General features: G+C 42.0%; 1 protein-coding gene across 1 annotated transcript; it reads right to left on the bottom strand.

Annotated features, from left to right (window-relative positions):
• Positions 1–1656: 1656 nt before the first annotated feature.
• Positions 1657–26376, bottom strand: ZNF652 (zinc finger protein 652). Its single transcript, XM_015885578.2, has 6 exons — positions 26060–26376; positions 11912–13059; positions 8450–8597; positions 8037–8152; positions 6620–6764; positions 1657–6180 (listed from the first exon to the last, which is right to left on the bottom strand). Exons 2-6 carry the CDS (start codon positions 12818–12820, stop codon positions 5669–5671), a joined length of 1830 nt encoding a protein of 609 aa, XP_015741064.1. The 5' UTR covers positions 12821–13059; positions 26060–26376; the 3' UTR covers positions 1657–5668.
• Between the last annotated feature and the right edge of the window lie 27 nt (positions 26377–26403).

Genomic DNA, 26403 nt, shown 5'->3' with positions numbered 1-26403 from the left:
AGATCACTCCAGCAAGGGACTTCTGCTCTGTCTCCACCTGGGCAGGTTTTTGAGGGCAGGGAATTCAAACACAAACCAAACCTAAGCATTATTTCCTTTCTGGTGTAAAATATTCTATCGTTTCTCCATTTCAGATGTGTTTTTAGTTCATACCGTAAGGCTATTTCTGCTGGAGTACGGGGTGTAGGGCCTCAGTTTGTGGAAAACAGCATGAAAACTGGGAGTGCAAGCATGTACCAGGCAAATCTACCTCCATGCCAAATGAAAAGGATGAAGGAACTACTTAGCAATATGACGAAACAGACTGTGAACACCTACACTCTCTGCTGCTCTCAGGGAAGCTCCATTTGACTACAGTGTTTGTGTACATGAATTCTCAGTACACAAAGAGGCCTGCAGTGCAAGAATGCACTTTGTACACACATGGGCCATGACTGAGTACAAAGGCAATTCCCAACATCCAGCAAAATTTCATCAGAAGGTGTATTTGCTGATTCCAATCTGTAAAAGCAGCAACAGATCAAAGCAGGAGCAGGATTTATTTGCAAAAAACAAGAGGAGGGCAGGCCAATTTTTACCATGGAGAAAGAAAAAAAGCCTTCAAATCCTTCCTATCTTTATCCTCATTGGGAAAAGGCACAGCTCTGCCCGAATTTGTGAGAGCAAAGGGCGCCCTCTGTGATCCACTGAGAACTTCTGCACCAAAATCAATGGGAGCGGGTCAGCTCAGGCTGAAATTATCATGGAGAGCTGCTGGGTGGATATGAAATTAGAATCACGGCATCATCTCATCTCTCATTCAGATTTATATTAGAAGCTTAAAAGCTGCACCATTCTGTTGCTGCTAGGAGAACCAGCTTTTATTACCTGCACGTGGATGCTAAGGTGGACTGTATCTACACAAGATGCAAGTGCTTGCCTTCCCATTGAATGTCTCTTTCCTTTGCAGTGGGCTTTTTCTGCCATGCCTCCAATACACCTAAAATATAAGGTAGTATTTGTTTTCAGCGCCACCGATGTGCTTAAATCCAAACGTTAACTAATTTAAACCTTCTCTGGTCAGCAAGACAACATTAATTAGTGCCAGGTTACTTCAGATTTCTTTCTATATGTTAATAAAGTTGAATTAAATTCCAGTGATGAAAATCCACAAACAATGATCACATTTCATCCACGTGTACACAAACTCTGGGAACAAATGATCCTTCTTCCCTACCTGCACCCTTTAAAGAACAGATCCTCTGAGTTGATAGCAAAGATCACTGTTCAAACAAAACAAAACCAAATGGTGACAAAGGTTCAAAACTGTTTCAGCTACAAGCAGAACAGCCATCACGGTACAAGGAGATTCATTGATGGAAGTTGGCAACTGATGTCCCACAAAGGACTGTTCCAATCTTACCATGCATGTGAAAATCTCGCACGGCGACACTTCTGCTTTCAAAGTTGAACTGTAGAAGAATGACACCATTGAAAAGCCATTAATGTTCACAGTACCTTTTTTTCTACTTTGGAAATACTTAAGATTTGCTATTTGGTTTAGAGAGGGAGGGGATTTGTCTGTTTTGGACTGACGAGCTTGTAGCTAATGATGGTTATTTACAAGTGAGATATTCCTCAGTAGAAGGTAAAAGAAAAATCATCTTGAATCACACATCATGGTGGTGGGTTTCCTTTTTTAATACTGCTAGTTAATAGAAATAGGAAAGCATGAAACAATTACTGAAGCATTTTACAACCCTGAGGTCAAATCCCAAGAGAAAAGAAAAGAGAAGTTTGACATTATTTAGTGTTCTCCAGCGCTGTATTTGCACGTTGCTTATTCTTTTATTGTTTTCTCAAAGGCCTATGTACTCTGTAATTCATAATTAAACCAGAATGGGTCAATGCAATGCTACCTTTGCAAGAATAGAAACAGCTCTGCACAACAGACTCTCCACCCCCTAACAAAATGGTACTCAGCCCCCTAATGGCCACACTATAGGCCACTATAGTGCAAAGAAATAGGCAATCAGGAAATAAATTACAAGAATAGCAATCTTTTCAGCTCAGAGAGAAACCTGGTCTTTCAGTTAACTTGTTGAAAACAGACCAAAAGTATCAAAGGGAAGCACTATCTTTAAACTGCATACCTGGGAGTTTTGCCTTTTCCTCTCCAATAAACTGAAAATTGCTATTACATGCTCAAGAGATGCAATGGGGCAAAGGCAGAAACATCCAAAGGGATTGCAGTGCTGAGATACAACTAATCTCCCAGTGATAAAAGCCCACATTCAAAGCACTCTTTCAAAAGCCCATAATTTGAGACGTGGCTGGGAACACAAGGTGGGTGACAGTAGCTTTTGATGTGCACAGCAATACAAATTAGATCATCTACCAAGCATCCATGCTGTGTACACAGGAGAGCCAATAACTCAGACAGGCAAGTCAATACAAAACAGATAATCACCACACCTTCATCTAGGAAGGTAAATGAGCCTGAGATAATACACTGAATAAACAAGCCCACACAGCCAGTGCCCTCAGTAAGAATAAGACAGTGTCTGCAGGACTAGCAGCTTGAACTTGTTTAGAAAAGACACTGTCTTTAAGCAGCCAATCTCCCTCTTTCAATATTAATCCCACTGAATTCTTCCTCTTCAAATGTAATTTCAAATATTAAGTAAAAGTTCCCCTTAAGCTGTAAGATGTCTTGGAAAACGAATGGAGAAGTCAGTCTCACCTTCCGAAAACATTCAAATCAAACCTGAAATTGGGGTTACCTGTCTTTGCTCTTGTTGAAGAAAGCACTTTAGTGACACAAACCAAGCTTATGTGCTAACCAAATGTAATAAAGCTCACATGAAATATTATTCTCAGCTTGTTAACATATGCAACAAGTAGTAAATGCACTTGAATACATTCCTTAGTGTTGCCCAAATTCTGTAGGTGTGCATACTTATGCAAATTGAAGCAGGAGTGAAGAACCCCAGCAAACCTTACCCTTTAATTTCCAGGCTTTTGTAACACCCACTTTCCTTTTATGGCAAAAGATGTACTTTATGAAATCCCACATTGCAACACTCCCTAGACCAGTCTGTCAGCTTTCACTACTGTCTGTCCCAGACTATTAGGAGGATCTGCTGACATTATGACAGACTGTGAAACTGGTTAGAAAGTTTAACCTTATTAACCAGAAGGGAATTCCTATGTTTAATAATTGGGGAAAAAAACCAGAAGGTATCATTGCTATGAACTAAACAATAATAGGGGGAAAAAAACATAAACGTGTTTATGTTCAGAATTCTGAATAGCAGCCTAATAGGGTAAATTTATTAAGATCATTTTGAAAAAAAGGGAATACAACTGATTTTTAGCATTTAAAAATCATTTAATAATGGGCCTGACCGTAAAATAGTGGCACAACAGAAATGCAGGGTGCAAACGTGACATGGAATGCATAGAACCTCTGGGGCGGACCAGCCACAGTAAATACAACAGTTGTCATCACGAGTGTAAATTCACTTTCATTACTGGCTTTTTTGCCTAGAAGATAAGAGAGTGCATATAAATACTGTAGAGAAAACATTTAAAAAACACATTGTTTTATTTATTTTTTTTTCTTTCAGAAATGCTGGAAGGGGTTTCAGCTCAGTCAAAAACGAATAGGTTTGTTGGGCCAAAACTGCCCTTCCTGGTTCCTACAGTTTGCTATGCGTGTTATGAAAAAAAAATATTAATGATTAGATGGTAGAAAATGGTGAAAAACATCAACTAAGGAGCTAATTCTCAACAGACAGAGGACATAGTGTTTCAAAACACAGTGCTTAAAAGCATCAGCTTTGAGGAAGTAACAGGAAGAAGAATTTCCACCATTTCTGCTATCTTGAAGACTGAAAAAAACCTAATCCCATCAGCCACAAAAGCCCAGTTCATTAGAAAGCAGAATGGGAAGTCAGACATTGCCTAGAGGGTCTCTGGATCTACAGTTTGGTGGGGATTTAATTTAAAAAGCAGCTCAGAAGAATAAAGATTTTAAAGGAATGAGAACTTACAGTGCGTTGCCTTGAGCATCTGTCTTCATTGAAGGTGGCAACGATTTACTAGATTGCATAATGCTGCTATGCTTACTTTTAGTTGAAGAGAAATACAAACCTGAAAAATTAATAGCTACTTGATGGTTAAAACACATACATTTGGCATTCCAGCCCACCATCCCTGCACTACTTGTCATTTCTTCCTCATTGCCTCCCAGGGTTATGGAACAGTGACATGCCTACAGTTCAAAGCTTCCTATTCTATCGCTGTAGAACTTCGATTTGCCAAACATATGACTACAATTCCTAGAAATCATCCCATAATTTTATGCATGTTGTAGTTATGGGATGGAGCTTCCCATGGCATGTACACTGCTGTCAGTGTTTTCTTAACAATGCAACTGAAACACCATTGTCTCATCCAAACTTTTCGCTCTTACAATCAACCAGTCAGAAACACTGCGTTTATGATTTCACTTAATTACCCCCTCTTAACGCCAGGAATTCCAAAAAGCAATCTGAAGAGCAGCATTTGATAGGATCCCCAGCTTAAAATCATACCATGAAAAGCCATTAAAACAGGCTCTCCTACATAAGGACGCTTGGCTGACTTGAGATACTCCCTCTCCAGCCCATTTCACAGCTGACTCCAGTTGAACTTAATGAAATCTGAGGAGGGAGAATACAGTATCTCAACGTCCTTCTCCATAAACTCTTAACAGAAACTGTGGAAAGGGAAACTTAAGGTAGAAAAACAAAACAAAACAAAACGAAAAACCCCACCAACCTACTAAAATAAATTACATAAAGTTCTGAAATCAACATCACTTTTGAGGCAACCTTTCCAGAGACCTCTCGGATTCCTTTCTTCTCTGAAGCACCTTTTGTTGTTTTAAGTTGTACGGTTGTAAGAATAACTTTAACTATAGAAGCTATATGCATCTTTTAAGAATCACATTTTGATGATTATAAAAATTTATCTATTATACAACATAGGTCCAGCTACACTGAAAAAATTACACCGCTTATTGAAATACATTTCATTTTAGAAACTGACTACTAAATAGGTCTATACAAAAAACTCTAAAATAATTTCTGTAGTAAAATAAAGAGTGTGTTAGGAGAGCTACACAAACAAGAAATTTTTTTGTCTTTCTTTATAATGCTCAAATATACCGTGATACGTGGCTGGCTCACTCCATAGCCGGCACCAAAAGCTGAAAAGAATCCATTACGATACACAGTGATACAATTAATGCTCTGTATTAATCTCACAGCCTTTCCGATTAGTACAAAGAAAACCAGGCCTCTCTCCTCTTTGAGGAGAAGTCCAGGATATAAAAGCAAGCATACCTCATCAGCTGATATGAAATTATAAAATTCCACAAGTCTCAGTATCGGAAATTTATAAAAGTCACCAAGAAAACACAAGCAAATTGGGGTTAAGTCCTGTTGGTTCCCAGGTTCAAATGAGCACTGTTGATCCAAAACAGGATTTCCTTGTTTGCTAACTGATTCAAAGGAAAAAATCGGGACCATCTGCTGGGGCTCTGAGAGAGACGAAAGTCCTCATCAACTAACCCTCTGCACTTCCACGAGGGCATGTTTCCATGTGCATAAAGTGAGAAAATAGCTGGCAGGAAGCAAAGACGTTAGTGGTGCTGTGCTGAACTGTTTTTTTCTGCCAGGTGTCGCAAAAAGCTGTCCTCACTCTGACCCCTGTGATTTAAAGGCTCACTCTTAAAAAGAGCAGGAGGAGGGGGTAAATGGGGGACAGGGGGGACTGGAAGATGATGCGGATGGTGAGGATGAGGATGTAGGTGAAGATGTGAATACGGATGGGGAATGGGGCGTGGAGGAAGTGTGCTCACTGGGTTCAGGTTGATTGGCGGGGTTGGGGCGGTGGGTGTGTTCACTACAGCAGGAACTGTGGTGGCAGAAGTTGTGGACAGTGGGATCTGAACAGCAGATGACACGTTAACGGGGCTGGTAACACGGAAGCACTTCTCCTTGTGTGCCTTGAGCATGTTGGAGAAGCGGAATCGCTGGCCACACACATCACAGGGGTAGGGCTTCTCCCCCGTGTGGGTCCGGCGGTGCCGCTTCATGTTGGGGCGGCTGGTGAAGCTCTTCCCACAGATCTCACAGATAAAGGGCTTCTCTCCTGACAAATATGGATATGGCAGTTGATTAGACGTTGAACATTTGCTAACACTTACTTCAGCGTGCTTACACAAATTGCAGACTACAAAAGCTATTCTGACTGCTACCTTCAGCAAACAGAGTCATGTGTTTCACAAAAGCCCCCAGTCTTCATTATATCCTCTCTCACCTTTGGATTATGATGGCCCAAGAAAATCTTTTCTAAGGCCTAACCTCTCAGTTCCGCAAGCAGTGAATCACTGCTATAAACAGTGATTTTCATATTTACAAGCTATAAATAGTTCATTTAACAGGAAGTTATCCTATTACCCTCTCCTTTCTGATTTTCTATGTTGGGTAACAGCTTTGATCCCAAGTTCCAAGGGAAGGAATAAAGGCAAAAAGAATAGGAATGTTTCTGCCCTGCAGGTACCTGGTACTTGTCTCTGCTAAGTTCTTACCAGTGTGTGTCTTCATGTGCTCATCAAAGTACTGTTTCATGTTGAAGTCCTTGCCACACCACTGGCACATGAACTGTTTGTGCCCGATGTGGATGCTCATGTGGGAACGCAGCTGATACTTGTACTGAAACCTCTCATCACAGTTCTGCAACACAAGGACAGCAACCATGATATTCAGGCATCACACATCAAGGTAATAATAGGATAGCACTCAAACATACTAAGCGAAGAGGAAAGAATTTATCAGCTAGCACAAACACAGACCCTCATGTCCTACAAATGCAGGACTTAAGTTACTTAATGACAGAAGAATCTGGCCTGTACTAAAAGGTCTGCTGCCACATTATGTCTTAGCAAAGAGCGTGGAATGGTTGCAGCCTTTATTTGACGTAGCTGTTGGTAAAACTCTGGGTGAGGTGTAGTCATGGCACAGTTATGGCAACAGAAAAGTGCTTCTGTTCACTTAATGTACCAGTTGGAGACTATGCAGCTTTGCCAGCTGTAGCTGTTGGACTACAGCATGCCTCCACTAGAGGACTCTGCTCACACAGCAAAACCGAAAGCAGCACACTAAGGTTTGTGTTTCGGAAAGACAGATTGGTTTCCCAGCCATTATTTATTGGCACGAGGTAATTTACTTTCCTACAAGTTCTCCAAGTCTGTGTGGTTGCAGTACTGCCATTACTACTTCACAGGCTGCTGGAGCTTTTCTTACACTTTGTGGACAAGGGGAGGCACTGGACCTGACCTGGAAGCAGGAAGTGCTCTGCACCAGGGCCTGCCTCCATCATGTGATATCCACAAGCATCCCCATCACATGATCGAGACATTATCTGCACTAGACATATGACTGGCTCAGTCTATCCCATACAGACCTCATTCCTGAAGGCAGGCAAAGAACTACAGGTCACAATACAAATGAATGCATTACTGAAATCTTCCCTATTTCCAACACACACACACACAGTTTAGGAAACGCTAATTTAGAGTACAGTCTTGTATCTAAACTGTTTGCAGTGAGGCTGAGTTTTTTCCTCATAAGGGAAAATTGAGCTGCAAATTATTTTCATTGCTGCCACCTCTATATCGAGTCAGTGGACAGGATGAGCAAGAATATAGTAATTTACATCACTGTAATGCTTTACTATGTACATGGAGGGAAAACTGGTGCTCAAATCCTGCTGTAGTACGTTCTCATTGAGAAAAACATGACAGCTGACCTAAAAGCAAACCAAATACCTCTCAGCTTTGAATTGCTGTTAGATGTGTTCTTCAAATGGAGAATAATTTTCTCCAAATTCCTATGGAACTGCACCTTGTTTACAAGTCAGTCAATTCTATTTTCACCTGCTGACAGTGTTATTAATCTTGTCTTAAGCTACCACATCTAAACACACACTCATATTGACAGGCTCACCTCACACTTGAAAGGCTTCTCCCCAGAGTGCTGCAGCGAATGGACCTTGAGGGACATGCTGCGCTTGAATGATTTCCCACAGGTTTCACATGTGAAAGGCATGTCCTTTGTGTGTGCTGCAACATAACAGTACGGTACAGATGGTCACTAAAATGCAAACAGTTCTTGAATCAAATTTCTTCTCCAGCACTGATGATTAGTATTATACAGCTTGCAAGTATATACACATATAGTATGTACACACACATGTATTTCTTGATTGTTGTTAATATTACAGACTTGATCTTTTAGCTATGGATAACACTTGGACAACTGCATTTGCCTTATTTTTTGTCTCCCCAAAACAATTCTGAGTGACAAACAACAAAGACATTTTGGGGTAGAACCAACAGAAGCACTGATCAATAACTCACCAACCATATGTTTCCGCACATGGGCCATGGTGTAGAACTTCTTTTCACAAATCTCACATGAGAATTTCTTTTCTGCGTATCCATGGACAATCTTGATGTGCTCATGGAGGGACCAGAGTTTCTTGAATGACTTATTACAGGAAACACACTGAATGAATAGGATAAATACAAGGAAGTTTACATTAGAAAGATTCAACCTTGCAGAATTAAACCGTGTGTCTTCCTCTCATGTTGCAAAAGGAAACCCAGAAGAAGGCAAAACGCTGCATACCTTCTTAGACTGCACTTCAGAATACTTTCACTGTTTCAGAGCTGAAACAAATGCACTAAGAAAAGCCTGCTATTTTAATTAAGCAGGATTAGAGAGGGTGTTAACACACCGCATTTTGGTGCTAGCCAAAGAGGATGACAGCCTCTGTGTTTATTTCCAAAACACATACATAGCTGGATGCAGCCTCCAGGGAACAGAGCTGCGAGTCCTAACAGAGACTACAACCTCACAGGCTCTGATGCTGCTGGTAATCTAAACCCCAGCGTGGGAAGAAGCCAACAAAGGTGAAGGAGCCTATAACCATCCAGCTGTTAAGCCTTTCTGTCCACTTAGCCAGGCTTTAGGAACACTGTAACTCCTGAGATTGCAGGTCTACTAATCCTTGAACTAGTCAAAGCACTCTCACTCTTTTAGTTCTGTAGAGAAGACAGCTTCCACCTTGCAACTACAGAACCTGGCACACAGTTGGCACAGCACGTTGTCATTGCCACACTTTACATTCTAACTCTTCTCTTAGATACACCAGTAGTGCTGAAGGTCTAAAATGACTACATGCAAGCAGTATTTTAAATCTCTTCCCATAACTACTGCGAAACATCCATTAAGTCAACGATGAGCAGGATCAACAGGCTTTTATGTGTCTTCTTCCCAACGGTTCTTGCTAAAGACTTCATATAAATCCTTGCACAATTTTGAAAATTCCATAATAATCTGAGTTTTGAAACTTGACAGCAGCCATACATATGAGGATACCAAGTCAGCTTCATCTTTCAAGTGAAGAGGAACTGTAGGTTGTTGGTTTTGATAGCTGTTGGGGTGTTCAGGGTTTCCAGTACATCAATTACCCTTCTTCCCCAAAGCTGGAACAGCTGTATGCTCTGCACTGAAGATCTAATAAATATTATGCCTCCTGTCAGCTTGAGTTGTTTCTTCTCTGCATAAGCAAGTAATGCTGCTTCCACAGTACTTGAATCTCTGCATCGGGCACACCACTCACCACGCTGACTGCAAGGAGATCCTTTACCTCAGAAAGTACCTACATGGAAGCATGTCAGGAACAAACTGCAGTGCAAGGAGAGCTGGGAGGAGAACATAGAGTGGAACGGGACACCGGAGAGCAAAGTAATGCTAAGAAATGATGAGAAATCCTTTAAGGATAAGCAAGCCATTGAAGCAGTCAATCTACAACTTCACTGATGATCAGCAGCAAGTAAATCAGATCACTAACATTCACATCTACTACACAGACTCTAAGGTGACAATGAAAATTCTGTGCAGGTGCTCATTTTGAAAGGACAAAAACAGAAATTATCTGGAAAAAACAGACATATTCCATCACTTGGATGAAAATACAGAGAACAGTCAGTGGTATTTATCAGTTCAATCACCTCTTACATAATGTAGCCATTTGCATTTAGATAATTGTATCTCCTTTGACACATTAAACCCTACATTAATGTAACACTTTCACATCCCTTTACTCCTTTTGCCAAGCGTAATAAAAACAAATTTGCAGGCAGCTGTGAAACACATTCCCAATATTAAGCCTAACAAAAATAACTGCTGAATATATAGCAAAAATGTGAAGACGTGTAGCACTGCCTCCACCACTAGGAATAACTGGGAAGCTTCTTGGAACTGATTCTTCTGGTACTGGATATAAAACGATTTCTACAACTTCTTTTTCTATTCTTTTGGACAAAGGAACATTAACCCCTCAAAGGCCCACGGTTGCGTGGATTATGGGATGCTTCTCTATACTACATATTCAAATTACTCATGAATTCTTGCTTAGAGTCCAAAGATTTTGTGCTGTGAATGAGCCATCTGGATGATGGAGTATTCCTGCAACTTAAGTGCTCTCTGCCACACAAAACTTCACAACAGTTTATTTCAAAAACTCAAAAGAACATACTGAGATAACTATGCATTTTACTAACTATGCTCAAGACTCATTTATATTATATTCCTTCCTTCAGTCTTCCTCCTATGAGCTGAAACATAAGGAAAAAAATAGCATAGTGTTATATACATCTCCATTTGAGTCGTACAGCAAAGAGAAATTGCAACAAATATTTCAGCCGTCTCCTACACAGTGGGAACTGAATAACAATTCCGTTTAGCATTTAGCAAATACACAAACTAAAAACATTGCTGGTAAATCTCACTGGACAGACCAAAAAGAAAACCCTTGTTGCCCTGCAAACTCCAGACATTTCAGCTGCACAGAAACTGAACCCAAGTTGCTTCACTCTGGTCATGGAAGTATTTCAATGAGGCAACACCATGCCAAGTTTAGCAAGGCAAAAAAGCACATTCAAAACTCCAGATAAAACAACATTGCCCCCAGTTACATGAGAACACAGATGCCTATGAGCAAAGTACAAACCACAGATGAATAAAACTAAAGCTCTTTCCACAACTTTAACTTTAAAACGGTTCTATTACAACACAGGCTTCCATTGTTGTATAAGGTTATACACTGCAAATCTTCTGGTGAGTAAGACCAGACATCTTTGTATTATCAGTCAGATTTATTTGCACTGAGAACAGGGCAGGCTCATGAACAGGTTTAGTCACTGAATTCATACATTTCCCTTTGAATACATGAGCTATATGCAATGTAAATTACTTATATATGATTATCTCAGTAGGATTTGAAGAAGTCACACTTTAACACAACTCCAAATCCTGACTTCACTAGTTTCTTTCTCACCTGCTTGCCTCTCCAGTACTGTAAAATTTTCTGCTTATAATACCACTTCTGTGTTATAATTTCATTCTCCCCCGAAACCTTAGCTGGACATGCTATGTAACTGAGTTTCAGGACAATGAAACATGAAAGCTAGTGACAGCTGCAGGTGCTCAACACCTGAAGAAGTTGGCTCTACTCTGTCAAATGCACTTGTTTCCAAGCCAGTTACTCTAGAGTTTGACCTCTGTTAAAGTGGCTTTGCATTTTCCCCAACATACAGTTAAATACTAGAGTAACTGCTATATCAGACGACGCTTGCACATTTTGTTCCCTGCCATTTACTTCTTTTGGAAGACACCAAGTGTTGATAAGCAGAGACAAGGCCTTGGTCAGAACCTGGTCTGCACAAAAGATTTCCCCCTCTGAAGTGTCCACTAGCTGTATCCAGGGCACGACAGAAGGTATGGAAATCTGGCAAGCAGGTGAGCAAACCTACCTGGATATTTTTTTCACAGTCTGTTTGCTGGTGAAGGGACAGCTCACTTTCTAGTACAAATTTCTTCCCACATTTGTCGCAGATCTGCATGCGCCTGTGAGTGACGTTCATGTGCTTCTCCAGGTACCAGCGTGTGTTAAACACCCTGGGGCACTTCTCACAGGTTAAAGTCTCCTTCTCTTCACACTTTGATTTCTGCACAGGTGCCTTGGGCTCCTTTGCAGCTTTCTTCTTACGCTTGGGGGGCTCCACACTCTTTCTACGACCCCTTGTAGTTCTGGGTGATGGGGAAGTTGTGGCTGCTGCAGCAGATGCAGCTCTCCTTGTTCTCCTTTGTGCAACACTAACTTTTTCCACTCTTTTCTCTTTTTTCTTCTGCCTCTCATTTTCCTCATAATCATTACTGTCTTCAGTGGCCTCTTCCCCACTGTCACCCTCCTCTTCCTCACTGCTGGTCTTAAGAACAGCAGTCTCTTTGGACTGGGAGGGGACACCCTTCTCCCCTTTTGATACATTTAATGTTTGGTTGTTAAGGTTTACCTCTACTATAATCTGCTCCCTTTTGTAAGTCACTTCATCTTCCTCCTCTTCCTCCTCCTCAGAGTCGTCAGAGTTTTCTCTATCTTCTTTCACAGCTCGGACTTCTCCTACAGATCTGTTCTCCCTGAAATACGGCTGCTCCTCTCTTTCATGGAGATGTGGTTTGCTCATTTTGCTGTCCACCAACACTGGGTAAGGACTTCCTGACTCTCTCTTGTATACTTTGGTGGACAGATCGAGTTCCTGGCTGGCACCATGATAAAATGTGGGTGGCACTTGACCACGGCGACTGTCCTCTTGTGCCATACCTGCTACATGCACAGCACAGTTTTCAACCAACTGTTGGCAAGAATTGGCTGTTTGACTCATCTGGGGGGGCCTGATTCGTTAAGCACCTTTAATCCCAGAAAACCAAGCAAGCAGCTTTAAATCAGGATGGGTTCTCATGACCGATGCCTGTTCCATCTACACAGAAGGAACAAACCAGGATTCTCTGCTGATGTTTAGCACGGATGTGTAGGTCACAGAACTCGGATATTACGGCAAGAGCAGAGCAGTAGTAATTATTCTTCTGAAGAAAGTTGCCAACGAACTGTTGAACATTTTATCTATAAAAGACAACAGAGAAGACAAGGTCAATCAAAAAATATCACTAAAATAGTCACCAAATTCTTTTGAGTTTGTATAACTGAGGTAAAGCCCAGCGTATATCACCTGTGAGCTGTATCTCCTGCAGGGGGACTGCCCTACAGCATTATCTCAAGCAAAAGTGGGAGTCAGGCACAAATACAAGCACTCTTATACGGGCCAGAACTAGAATTAGACTTGTGAGGAACTGAAATCAAAGCAGACTATTAATTTCCAGATGAATGCTCTCTACCTGCTGAAGATCACTACCACTGCCTCAAAGCTGAGTCAATATGTAGAGGACAGACGGTCCTGAGACAATGCAGTGATCCCACATGCCCCTCCACCAAATGAGGTATACACCTACATAGAAACACCTCTTCTCCATCAGAACCCCCCCAGAGAGCCCGTTCTTACTCAGAACGTGGGCATATGAAGTTTTTATATCAAACAACATTCCATTAGCATAGATATGCATGAAGAATTTCAATGGAAACATTTTCAACTGGCAGCATTGACTCAGGTTAAGAACAGCGTGTCCCCTACTTGTTTCCACCTCAGAAATCCCTCACAGCCTCTTGATTTAAGATACCTCATTCTTTTGTTTCACTCTCCCTTCCCCCAGCTATTTATTCCTCGCCGCAGTAGCCAAGTGATATTACATTTGCCCATCTAAATTTCAGTTGTGTTATCCAAGTTGGAATTTGACCAGGACACCATTACTTCCTCTTGCAAAAATTATCACGTGATCCCTAATGAATACAAGTAATCAAGCTCTCTCATTTATTTTTTACCAGGACAATTACATTTCAGCAGCACAGTACTAACAATATCAAGCCAAGATTTTGGTTGTGGGGATCAAGTCAGAAATGCATCAGAGCTTCTCATGCAAACAGGACTTGCAACTACAAGATACAGAGGTTAATGAAGAGATGTTAATGATCACTTATGTTTTCTTTTAGGGATCTTGAAGTATGAAGAAAACAAGATCCATATTATCAGGGCCTGAAAATCTAATTGAGTTTCATGTTAGAAACCTCAGACGGCAGATGGAAATAAAACATCCACGCTTGCAGACTCATACCCTGATTTTTATTATTATTCTTGGTGCAATGATGAAAAACAACCAATACAGACATGGGTTTCTATGACAGATTTCCTTCCACTTCATTCTGAGTTACTCTCCACACAACAAATGCAGTTACTTCCTTCCAAACACATTCTGACACAATTTTTATACACTTACTGTTCCAATAGAAATGTCCCCCTTCTAAATGAATTTAACTGAACAGGAAATAAACCCACCAATGGTCTCAGTCGTTTGAATAATAAAAAAGACTGAACCTTGCCCTAATCTCTGTGAAATAACACGCTAGGGAAAGTGCCTTACCAACAAGCAGTCGCTTGATTACAAGCCTGCATTTAAGTTAAACAGATTCTTGAACAGCTCTCGGTATTTCCAAATGCACTCAACAGGAACCCTGCGGGCAGCCTCACCAGCACCACAGCAGCAGGGTCTGCTCCTGCTGCACGCTCTCCCCATCCCAGCAGGGATCCAGTTGCAGCTTCCCAGCTGTGGAGGTGAGAGGGAGGAGGAGGGCAGCCAAGCCCCAGCTGGGCCAGGAAATATGTGGAGATGGGGCTGTTAACATTGGCTTGTGATCACAAGTAAAGTTCGGATGGAAATGCTAGTAAATAATCAAATAAGCTGGCTGTGATTGCAAGCCAGAATTAACAATCCTATGCCCAGGAAGGTGCTTAAAAGCAGCGGGCACAACACAATCCACTGTTCAGCTTTTTCTTTGACAGCATTTAATAAATTATTCAGCTGCTCCCCCCCAAAAAATCACTGTGTTGCATAGAAAACCATACCTGATTAATTCCTGGGCATATTAAGCATTTCTGACAAACTGCATAAGGAGTTCAAGAAGGCTACCAGAAATTTGCTGCTACACAGCCAGAAAAAGCAAAATCTCATAGTGAAAAAGAAGCTTTACTTTCCCCCTCCCCCCCATTACTGAATGCTGAAATATACTTCTGCCATCATTTCATCTGTGCCCATTTGCAGAACATACAATACAATACACCGCTTGCTATGAACATGTTACCACTTCAAAAGCCAGTTGTTAAAGAAGGGCAGATTATGAGTTATCAAAGTTTCTGGGTCTGAAAACCACTGCAGTCACCGTAACCTACTTTCACTTTCAATGCACTGCTTGCCACCCTCGAGGGACCCACAACTTTCGAACAAAATTGTTTAGCAGCCAAACAGCTGGCAAAGCAAAGCCCTCCTCATACATCACACACAAACAATGCACTGTTGGCTGGCTGACTGTTCTGAGAGGCAGCACTTCAAATACCATAAAGAAATCTTGCAACAGAACTTTCTCTTTTCTAATCGCAAACATAAGAGATCTTAGAAAGGGAATCCATTTCTTTTTCGAAGCTGCTGAACAGCTTTTGGGCTCTCTGAATGAATTTCAGCCATACTACAAATGAGGGTAATGAATGTTCTTATTAAAATATAGACAGGGTCAGAGAATCATACAACGGCCTGGGTTGCAAAGGACCACAATGCTCATCCAGCTCCAACCCCCTGCTATGTGTAGGGTCACCAACCAACAGACCACGTTGCCCAGAGCCACATCCAGCCTGGCCTTGAATGCCTGCAGGGATGGGGCATCCACAACCTCCTTGGGCAACCTGTTCCAGTGCGTCACCACCCTCAGTCTAAAGCTTCAAAGTTGATTTTTGGTGAGTCAAGACATAAAAAAAATAACCACAAGGAACGACCGTTCTGAGCACAGAATGAGCTTAAGAGGTGAGCGCAACGTTTGGTAATCGAAGATCACATGAGAAATGTTTGCAAGCCTACGAATATCAAAGCTCACACCCAGAAAGAAAGCACATAATCACACACACACACACACGTGGGTGGAGGAAGCACTGTGTATGTGGGAATAACACTTCACACAACGCTTTTGCTGCTTCTGAAGAAAAACACATTTCTTCGTGCTCTCTGGACTAAAAATAGAACAGTTTATAACAGAGAACACTGCCTGCCTCAACTTTGACTCAGCTGATGCCTTGAAATCAGCGCAGACCAAGTTCAGTATTCAGAGGGGTTAATGAGTTTAAATTACGTGTCCTTTGGGGCAGAGGGAGGCCTCTGAAAGTGGCCAGTTTGGAAGGTTGGATATCTCAGGTTTTAGTTCGACGTGCATCCAGGTTGTGTGATCTGTGTGCTGGCAAGCATCCACTGATGTAAAGTGAAATACTGCTCATCCACCCTTTCTAGTAAGTGAAGTGGTAGCACAGCCATTCTTGCATATTAAGACTCCCTGGAAGCTCTTGACCCCTTTGTGGCCTACAGCTGTTTGCTTGAGGTCAGAAATAGGCTGCCAGCTCCACGGATGTACACTGCACTGCTCATATTTTCTGCCTGCACTCTTCCCAGATAGCTGCAAGGGCCAGAAAATCACTTCAAATGATAAAAATCCATCCTTTAATTTACAAACCATTGCCACTCTGTGTCTGCATTAGTCTGAAGGTGTTAAAGATCCTGGATGTCTTTCGAAGCAAAGGCACTTAGTGAAATGCTCCACACAGATTTCAATACATCAGCAATGTCTCAGAGCACGTGAACAAAAAAAAAAGCCTGCAATACAGCCACACAGTTTGAAGAACAGGTGCACAAAACAGCAGTGCACAGGCACAGCAATTCCCAGTTAATGGTAGAACACATCTGGTACAAGTTACATCGTGTCAGCAGAGGGTAATCAGGACTATAGGACAAGAGGGAACTATTTACACTGTCATACAATCGCTCCTTTCTTGTGCATCTCAGCTGCTTTATATGCAAAAGAAATGGAAACGTTCTTTAGTTGTAAATTCCATCTCAAGACAGCACAGTGCTGCTGTTCCTACACTGCCTCTGCCCACCTAAGTTCAGAATAAAAGAAATGGGACTGTCTATTTCACCCTCATACCCACCTAAGAGATGGCCAATAGGTTCAGCACTTAGGAAAAGCTACCAGGGAAAGCAGAGACGAGCAGTCCTTTATGATGTTAGGTTTGCACTCTGGGATATATGGCTTAATGTGGAGAGAGGATGTTTGGAAGCAGCGTTTCACAAAGGAACTGCTGGGACTGCGCTGTGAAAACAAAAATCATAACTCACTTGAAGCAGATTTTCCCATCAACTTATATGGAAGCTGAGATATAAAACACGTGCAGCACCGTGGTTTGTATATTGGTGAAATTAAAGCTGTTCAGCCATTATTAAAACAACAACAAGAAAAAATCCAACGAAACACAACAGGGCTGGCAGTAACTGGAAATATTGCAGGGAGTCTTGGCAAGGAAACAAAAGACTGGAGAGTGAGTAAATAATGCCCAGCTCTCCAAGCAGAGGTTGGCCACAAGTATGCTTGGCAGGATGGTGTATGAAAGGCAGAGATGAAGTTCAACATCCAAACAGTTTTATCTCCCACTTTTTGGTTTCTTTTTCCCTACTGGTCCTAGAATAATCTGTGATAGGTATCTTGCTAACTCAGCATGCCATGTATTTTCACTGTATGGAGGTGTCTTTATGCTTATATTTAACAGCCTAATGGCAAAAAAAGAGGCAGATTCTCTCCTTCTATAATTCTATAATATCCCACAGCTAAAACACAACAGTGAGTATAAAAAACCTCCAGATTTTTTCTGTTTCTGAAGATGAAATACTTTGGCTGTATTTAGAAATCTGCTTTGGAGGACAAAGGTTTTCCAAACCAGAGATTTTCAGAATCTAGAATATTTTCAAGCATTATCTGCACAGCAAACAGTTGAAGAATTTGCCGTTTCAGAACTCAGCAGCATTATAATCCCCCTGATTTTGCTACAAGCTCAAGGCCTTCTGTTGGGAAGGAGCAAAACTGTCTTGAAAGATGTTCTATAAAGTACAACCTACGTTAAGATTAAAGGTCTTAGCGCTTCCTGCTGTCTTTAATACATCAAAATTAAACACTTATGGTTAGGAACTTCCTTGTATTCAAATCTATTCTGACCAGTTTTGTTTATTTCTTTCAATGCAAAAAACAGAAAGCGAGATAAAAACAAAACCAGGTAGTTACTTAACCGTATTCACATATACATGCCTAGCTTTCATGCTAATCACTCTTCTGTAATAACTATAATTATGGAAAGATTATCTGTCCTTTTGAATGTGTATATTCCTCAAAGTATGTGCCCAAATCCCTAGAACTGCCATGACACTGAAAGGCAATTGTTTCAGCCATTAGTCCGGCCTTTGTTCCAAACCACTCCATTTTTGGCCTGGTTTTCTTCTTGTTCAGTAGCAGGATTCCTTTCTGCTTCAGAAACTCTCCCCTCCTCATTATCTGTTTGCATATCTTGAAAACTAATAAAAACTCCACCAACGTTTTAAACTGTTCATTTGTTTTCATAGATGCCCAGTGATGATATCACTTATTAAACAGCACCGACAAGACTGCAAATAATTGCCCTAACAATATAGGCTACACAGGCTGCCATATGAAGTCTAACAGGAAAATCTATCCTCAAGATCTGTACTTTTTTGTTTCCCTAAGCTAACATTTTTCCTCCCAGAGGGTGAGGAGTGACAGAAGTGGCAGTAGATAAGCAGCTGTGCCTTTCAATGGAGATCAGTGGAGAGAGCTTAATAAAAGTAATAGTAAACAGCCTGTCCACAAAGTAAAGTTGACAAGAATAACTTCCACCTGGACGTATATGCAAGAGGAAAGGTGTTCTTCCTCAGTTTAAACTAACAGCAATAACTTGGTGAGAAATAATAAACCTTAAGGAATACCTGCACTCAGAATTAAACCCAGAACAGCTGTAACTCATAGCTCAGTGAGCCCTACAGGAGACATTTGCAGTGTGCAGAATGGAGAAGGCCATCCGCTTTAAACAGAACCGTTCTGTATGAAGTACAAGGAAGCTCACAGACAGGTTCATTAACATCGCTGTTTGCCAACACGATTTCTGTTCATCAGTCCATACTGCATATCACATCTTCCTACACCATTTATCTTTCAGGGGGATGTTTGAAATGATTCCACCTCAGCTGAAAGCGTGATGTTACAATACACACAGAATCCCTGTTTAATTTACATTTATTAAGAAATAAAGAAGGAAAGCTTAACTCACCAAAAAACCTGCTAAATATTTTGGAACGTAGCTGAGAATAGTATGTGATGGGGAATAAAGGTCTCAACAGCAAAACCTTTGGCTTCATGGAAGTGTGAATTTGTTTAAACTAAAGGTTGTTCTTCTTCCAGCACTCGAACATACAGCTAAGATTTGTGTTCCCATTTTATAACTTCCAGCAGCATTTTAACTACTGAGTTGCCAAACACTACTTGAACCTACTCTGACCTCGTGGTTCATGCAGAGAAGTGTGTTCATGCAAGCACAACGACCAGAACTGCCAACCTGGAATGATTGCTGTGACATTTAGGCAAGCTAGACAAAAAAAAAATGTCAGTACAAAAACCGTATCACTGTATGTGTTTATCCTTGCACAGTGTTACAGTGCTCCTCTAAACTCTGAGTAACTGTTCGATACTGTATCTTGTATTACCAATTACTGTCTTGTTTTGGGCTACTGAATCTTCTGAACCATGGTGCACTGTTTTAGATGGACAATGTAAATGTTTGGAATAACATACAGTCTTGCTTTGAAAATATTTATGTTACTTCGAGTACATTTAGCAACACACAATTTTATAAGTGTTCAACAAATGTTAACGGGGAATAGAAATCCCTACTTGCATAAGCTCTACCTTTGCAAGCAGAAATGACATTAAGTGCAAAAGTTACCGGAGTCAGATATGGAGACAGAAAGCCTTCAGCAAGTCTACATTTACCTGGTGTGATGGAAACACACAGTGCACCATGGAGAACTCATTTACAAGCTTCATATTTGGCAGGTGCAGCTCTCAAACATAAGTACTCCCTCCACTGATACAGCAGCTTTTATTTCCAGTTCTTCCTTTACTTCCTCCTCCAGCCACATACACCTTATCTCCACTCTGTGATAAATTTCCTTCTGGGTGAAGTGAGGACAATAATCAAGTTAAGGTCAAAGTTACTTGGTTATTTTAATCTGATTTAAGTCTGTGTGACGGCCAGAGGAGGCAGCATGCTCTTTTTGCAGTTCTATGGCTGCATAGAGAGATGTCTTGGGAAATTAGTCCAAAAAATCATCATTCTTTAGGATTTGTTTGCAGCTGGACCAGTGAACCAGCTCACTCTGCACCTACATAAATGCTACCACCACCCATTACAAGATTTTGCTTCCTGAAACCACCCTTTTGTTCTATAGGTGCAACCTGGCCGCAACAACAATCTGAGGATGATGCTTAATAATATATGCTGAAAAAACCAATACTTTTTCAAGAGCCTGTAGCAAATAAGATTTTTTTCTCCAATGACTTCAGCTCTTGTGTAGTTCAAGTTCCCACTTAAAAATGAATTCCAAGGCCCAGCAATGGTAGGTTCAACCAACAGATATGCTGCCTTTAAAGCAGCTGACAAGTTTCAGGGTATGTTTGGTGGCCCTGCTAGGCAGGGGGGTTGGAATTACATGATCCTTTAGGTCCCTTCCAACCCGGGTCATTCTGTGATTCTGTGTGAGAAGGGGCAGTAGAAAACAATACAGTAAAGAAAGAGCAAGGAGAGGAGACATCAAATATGGGCACATTATGGAGTGAGTTTAGAATGATTCAATAACAGCAAAGTGTAACAAGGTATGTGTTAAAACTGCCAGGAGAAAAGATGCCATTAAATTCAGTGCCTAAGTTTTCTCAGACTCTCAAACTGCAATCAGAGTGCCATATTACTCCAAGAGATTTTGCCCTGCAGTTAGGAAGTGTGAAATGAATGATTCAAGATACGCACACTATAATAAGGCTAACTAGAGCCCCCCAGCAAACATTTTTACTATGTGATGTAGGTGATAAAGATGTATAAGGACACATTTCTGTCCCCGTTAAAGTCTTCTGAAATCACATCTTCGTAACACAAGTTGTATTTTCATGTCACTGATGTCACAGTGCATGTCATACCTATTCCAACTTAAGTCCCTCAAAGTGATGTGCAGCCAAAACGTGAAATCTAAGTGCAGAGCATGTAATTTAACAGGGAAGTTGTAGAACTTACTGCAGGGAGAAAGCCATATAAAGTAGAGGAATGGCAATATATCTGACCCCATCATTTCTATAAGAAATGCCTCAAATTTGCTAGCCTGTGAGGGAAAAAAAACAATGAGAAATTACAAGAATGAAGTAAAGAGCCCCATCACTGTATGAAACAGTGCAGTACAAAGGACAGAACCAGAAAACCTACACACTGTGAGCAGAACTGCTTCTTTAAAATATATACAGCTAACAAGATCTCCATCACTTGGAAATCAATAACACTGTCCAGCCAGTGTCCAAAAGCAATAGAGTCAGTACCTACTACACGTTAGGAGAAGCCTTATCACTGCCATCATAGAATGGTCTGGGTTAAAAAAGACCACAATGCTCATCCAGTCCCAACCCCCTGCTGTGTGCAGGGTCACCAACCAGCAGCCCAGGCTGCCCAGAGCCACATCCAGCCTGGCCTTGAATGCCTGCAGGGATGGGGCATCCACAGCCTCCTTGGGCAACCTGTTCCAGTGCATCACCACCCTCTGGGTGAAAAACTTCCTCTTAAGATCCAACCTAAACCTCCCCCGTCTCAGTTTAAAACCATTTCACCTTGTCCTATCACTAACCATCCTTGCAAGCAGCTGTTACCCCTCCTGTTTATATGCTCCCTTCAAATACTGGAAGGCCACTATGAAGTCTCCCCGGAGCCTTCTCTTCTCCAAGCTAAACAAGCCCAGTTCCCTCAACCTTTCCTCACAGGAGAGGCGCTGCAGCCCTCTGATCATCAGATACCACACACTAACTAACTAACACCAGGCTGTTAGTGTGTTTCAGTTAGAAATAGCTGCCTTCTACCACCAAAATACACACTTGTCACCACACAGCACAATTAAGAAATACTCTATGAATCCCCTTCCACCCCACTAGGACTAACGAAGTTTAAATAACCACGACTTCCAAAGAACTGTAAAGCTCAGAACAGATTTTCAGACCTCCATCAGACTCATCAGCCACAGGAAAAGCAGTTCTGGTCCACATTCTGCACCTGCAAGACTCAGCTGTGCTCCAACTCAAATATTTGCAACTTTTTGTGTACCGAATTCCCACCAAAGAACGCACATCGATCAATGGATGCTTGTCTGCAAATTCCCAGCTGTAAAACTTTCTGCCTGTAAAAATAAATACAATTAGGAAAGCTTCACAAGATTTACTTCGACACTAACCTACCGGGCCATCTGACTGCGCAGTGGCACCACAAATATATATCTAACATTCCAGCTGAAAAGCTTTCTGTTTGGTAATATTTAGTACCTGAGAAAGGAGATTGGCCTAACAGGTTTTGTCTCAATATGAATCCTAGCAGTGACCTACCAGCAAGCAGGCAAGCTTTCTATTTCCAAATTACATTTCTAAAATCACTTTTCTATGAAAAGAATCAGGTTTCAAAACTTAAGATATACACAAATGAGAGCATATAAGTGCTGGTAGCTGCTTAGCATAGCAAAATGTTTCTCTTGAGTGAAAACTACCAGTCTGAAACCTCCTCAGGGAAGGGTGTCTTAAAGTGTCAAGGAAACTCATGCAAGCTGCTTGCCTTAATGAGTTTAAGCTGCTGGCACCAGAGCTAGTGCCAGAGTTTCACTCCCCATGCAATTGTTTTGCAGGAGGGAGGAGCAATTAAAGAAAAAATCATCAATTTAAATTCATTTGGAAAGTATTTGCAAAAGTAACTGGGGAATCATGTACTGGAAGTTTAGGTTATAGGTGTGCTACAAGTGAACTTGGAAAGTTGTGCATATAACATTGGACCTTGTGCTTCTAATATTGGACCTCCAGCAGTTTCAATTCAGAGCTATAAGCAAAGTGCACCCACTTTCTGAAATACTGAAGCAAAGACCTGGGAGAGGATATGATTTTATTCACATGTAGCTCTAAGGGTATTTAAACAGTCTGTAACTTCAAGGCCAAATCATGCTTTATATTAAACGTTCTGAAAGGCATCACATCGTAACTTCTACACAAAACATCCCTATATATTAACAGATAATAGTTCCTTGGATACACTAAAAGAATTACTGCAGAGTTTTTCAACTTCAAGGCCTAGCATTTATAGTGGAGACATTGAAGTTGGGCTTTTCAATCCACAAAAACAACAGGTTACAAATCTACAGATCCTTATGGAAAACACTGAAATAATTCAGCCACGCTTCCTCAGCTCAGTATATTATAGGGCACTGTCAACTGTAGACAGCATCCGCTACATTGATTTGCATTCATATTGAAAGGGTATAAGTGCATGATAACAAAATGACCTCCACAAAAGAATCCAGTTTTCCAGCTTGCTGTGGGGTCTCATCCTTCCCTGTACTATCAGATTCTGAAAAGAGAATAGCAAGACATAAAGTAAGAACTTTTAAAGGAACTGCGTGCTCTTAAAATTTGCTTAATCTTCCATTTAGAAGGCAAAAAATCTTGCTGAGAGGGGGTTGTTTTACTGCAGAATACATTCAAAGCTCAGCTGTTACGTACCGTAGGAATTCAACCAACAAAAGAGAAGGTTATAAAAGATCTTAATACAACAATAATCCACAGCATCAGGCTGAGGAGAACACATCAATCTTCTCAGTGGGTTGGCACTTTCTTCCAATTGTCTTTTCTTGTTTACTGAGTTAGAAAGAAGTTTATTCTTTGATAAGGCATGTTACGTTGTGCCACAGAAATAGGTCACTGATGACATGTAGTTTTGTAATCACTGTAAATATGCATATGTGCATCTCAGATATGCTGTTGGTACACCGCTCTGCCATTAGGAGCTGATAAACACAGCATACGGTATCAAGAATGGAAGATGCAATCTTGTTTACTGAAAATATGGACTTAATGCAGTTGTAAACACTCCAAGGTCTCTTCTTAAGTACTTCCTACCTTATGCTCTAGGTGGGACTGCATGAGACAATTTCCAACCTATAAACAGTTCTTTGTGCACACAACAACTTCTTATCTCTAGATGAAACTGCACCTCTCAGTCTGAAACCTTCACCTTCTATTATTTTAGCAATGAGAGCAAAACCACAATGTCCCAATACCCTGCACTCACAAGAGAACCTCACAGCTCTTTACATTTAGCTCCTATATGTAACACTCGTACCAAACCACTAAAGAAATGAGGCTCCAAAAAACCATCAGCCAAAGGTTTTTTGGAACAGCATTAAGAAATAACATGATCAACGATGTCCTTTAAGCCAAATGAATAAGTCTCTAAATGACAAAATCTCTTTGATCACGTCGATATGTGGAAGTTTGTTTCTTTATAAAGTACTACAAATGCTAAGCCACAAAACATTTTATCTCACCAAGTATCTGATCTATTACTGCAAGTAAATGCTGAGGTTCCCATGAATGCTTAAACTCACCAAACACTGGATAGCATTATAAATAAAACCCTGAGACTCAGACAGACTGTTACATACAATTGCTGGGTTAGAAAAACAAAAAGCCTTCACCATTTGACATTCCTCTTTCAAGAACATAACACTCTGAAAGAGCTTCCAAAATCTCTATCCTTCAACTGTAAATTCACACTGTGAGTTTATATCTCAGTCTTATTATCAGTATCTACATTTGAGCGTTGGCTGCCTGGGGCAAGGACTGGGTTCATAGAGCAAGCCAACCATAGTGCAAGTGTTGGATTCATCTCTAAAAATGCAGGTGGAAAGGGAGAGAAAAGGTACCAGTGATAGCAGCAGGGCTATATAAAGGAAATAAATCATATGCAATAGTTTCTTTCTATCTGAGATTTTAAAGCTGGTGTTTTTAGCCACATCAGTTGCATAGAGTTACGCATCCATAGCATACACGTTGTCCAGCTATTCCAACAGAAGGAGCACACAACTTGTGCAGGTGAAGCTGCATTCAGTGCAGTGACAGCCCAATGTGCACCTCCACAAATCGCTGCTCAAACCTGCATTCAGTCCACACTCATCCCCACCATCATCCCCTTGATTCACCGCATCCACCGCTGTCAGCAGAGCATGTGCCAGTTGCCATTCGCAGAACAATACAGCTCCAGCCATCCCTTGGAAAGAGAAATCTCCCGTTCCTCACATGTTTTGTGTGTGTACAGCACTTCCTTCTCCTTCAATTCAATCACATCCACAGCACAGCGTGACAGAACTCAGCGATGACTACTGAACACACTGACGTGACACCATGAAAAGAGCAACACTACCTCAAAGAATCTATTTTTCACCCTAACAATACCCGTCACCCAAACGTTTGCAGAACTGCGAGCTAAAAAGCAAACCAGAACCCACACAACGCGGGGACACACATATTAACAACCCATATTCTGAGAGCAGCGGGGATGGGGGAAACACTATAGTAAAGAGCTGAGGAAGAAGAAAACCATGTTTTCTCCCTACCTGCACCTACACAACAGTGGGTTTCTACATGAGCCACCTCCTCACCTGCATGCTGACACCTTCAGGCCTGGAATGAGCGCGTTTAATCACGTTCAGACCCATTTTTCAGTGCTCACTGTGGCCGCAATGGGGGCACAAACAGAGGCTCGGAGGAGGCACAAAGCCGAAGAAGAGGGGGCGGCCGCCTCCAGGTGTGGGGGCTGCCATCTCCCCTCTCTCCCCCCGCCCCTCCCAGCAGGTGGCAGCCCACCACCCCCCTTCCCAAAGCCCACCGAGCCCTGAGGCGTCTCTACCCCGCTTCCCTCCGCCCCCCACCCGCGGTCGGGCCTAGTGCTGCCGCCAGGCCTGAGAGAAGGGGGAAGGGGGGAGCCAGGCCGAGCGGTCGGCCCTCACTCACTCACCCAAGCCGATCCCCTCAGGGCCGCCCCCGCCGCCTTCCATGCCGGGCGGCGAAGGGAGGAGGAGGAGGAGAAGGAGGGGGGCACGGGTGGAGGAGGCGAGGCGGGAGGGCGGAGGGCAGGGCGGCCTGGGCCCTCCCTCCCTTCCTTCCCTCCCTCGGCCGCCTCCGAGGCTCTCCGAGCTGCCACCGCCTTGGGGCTGAAGGCCGGCGGACTCGGTTGCCGCTCGTACCCCGCTTCACCGCTCCCCTCCTCCTCCGCCGCCGCCGCAGCGCTACGTGGCCGCCCGCAGCCAGTCTCGCGACTTCGCCGCGCGGGCGCGCGCACGCGCGGGCACGCGCCGAGGA

Source organism: Coturnix japonica, chromosome 27 (assembly GCF_001577835.2).
Source record: "Coturnix japonica isolate 7356 chromosome 27, Coturnix japonica 2.1, whole genome shotgun sequence".
In the NCBI taxonomy this organism is placed as follows: Eukaryota; Metazoa; Chordata; class Aves; order Galliformes; family Phasianidae; genus Coturnix; species Coturnix japonica.
The sequence above is the reverse complement of the archived record's forward strand: the minus strand, read 5'-3'. Positions and strand labels throughout refer to the sequence as shown.

What these genes read in the sequence shown, in the direction of transcription:
- ZNF652 (XM_015885578.2), bottom strand. Translation starts at nt 12,820, where the DNA reads ATGAGTCAAACAGCCAATTCTTGCCAACAGTTGGTTGAAAACTGTGCT. An exon ending in ACTGTGAAAAAAATATCCAG is followed by an intron (nt 8,598 to 11,911) that starts GTAGGTTTGCTC and finishes CTATTCATTCAG; the next exon opens with TGTGTTTCCTGTAATAAGTC. An exon ending in AGAAGCCTTTCAAGTGTGAG is followed by an intron (nt 6,765 to 8,036) that starts GTGAGCCTGTCA and finishes CTTGTGTTGCAG; the next exon opens with AACTGTGATGAGAGGTTTCA.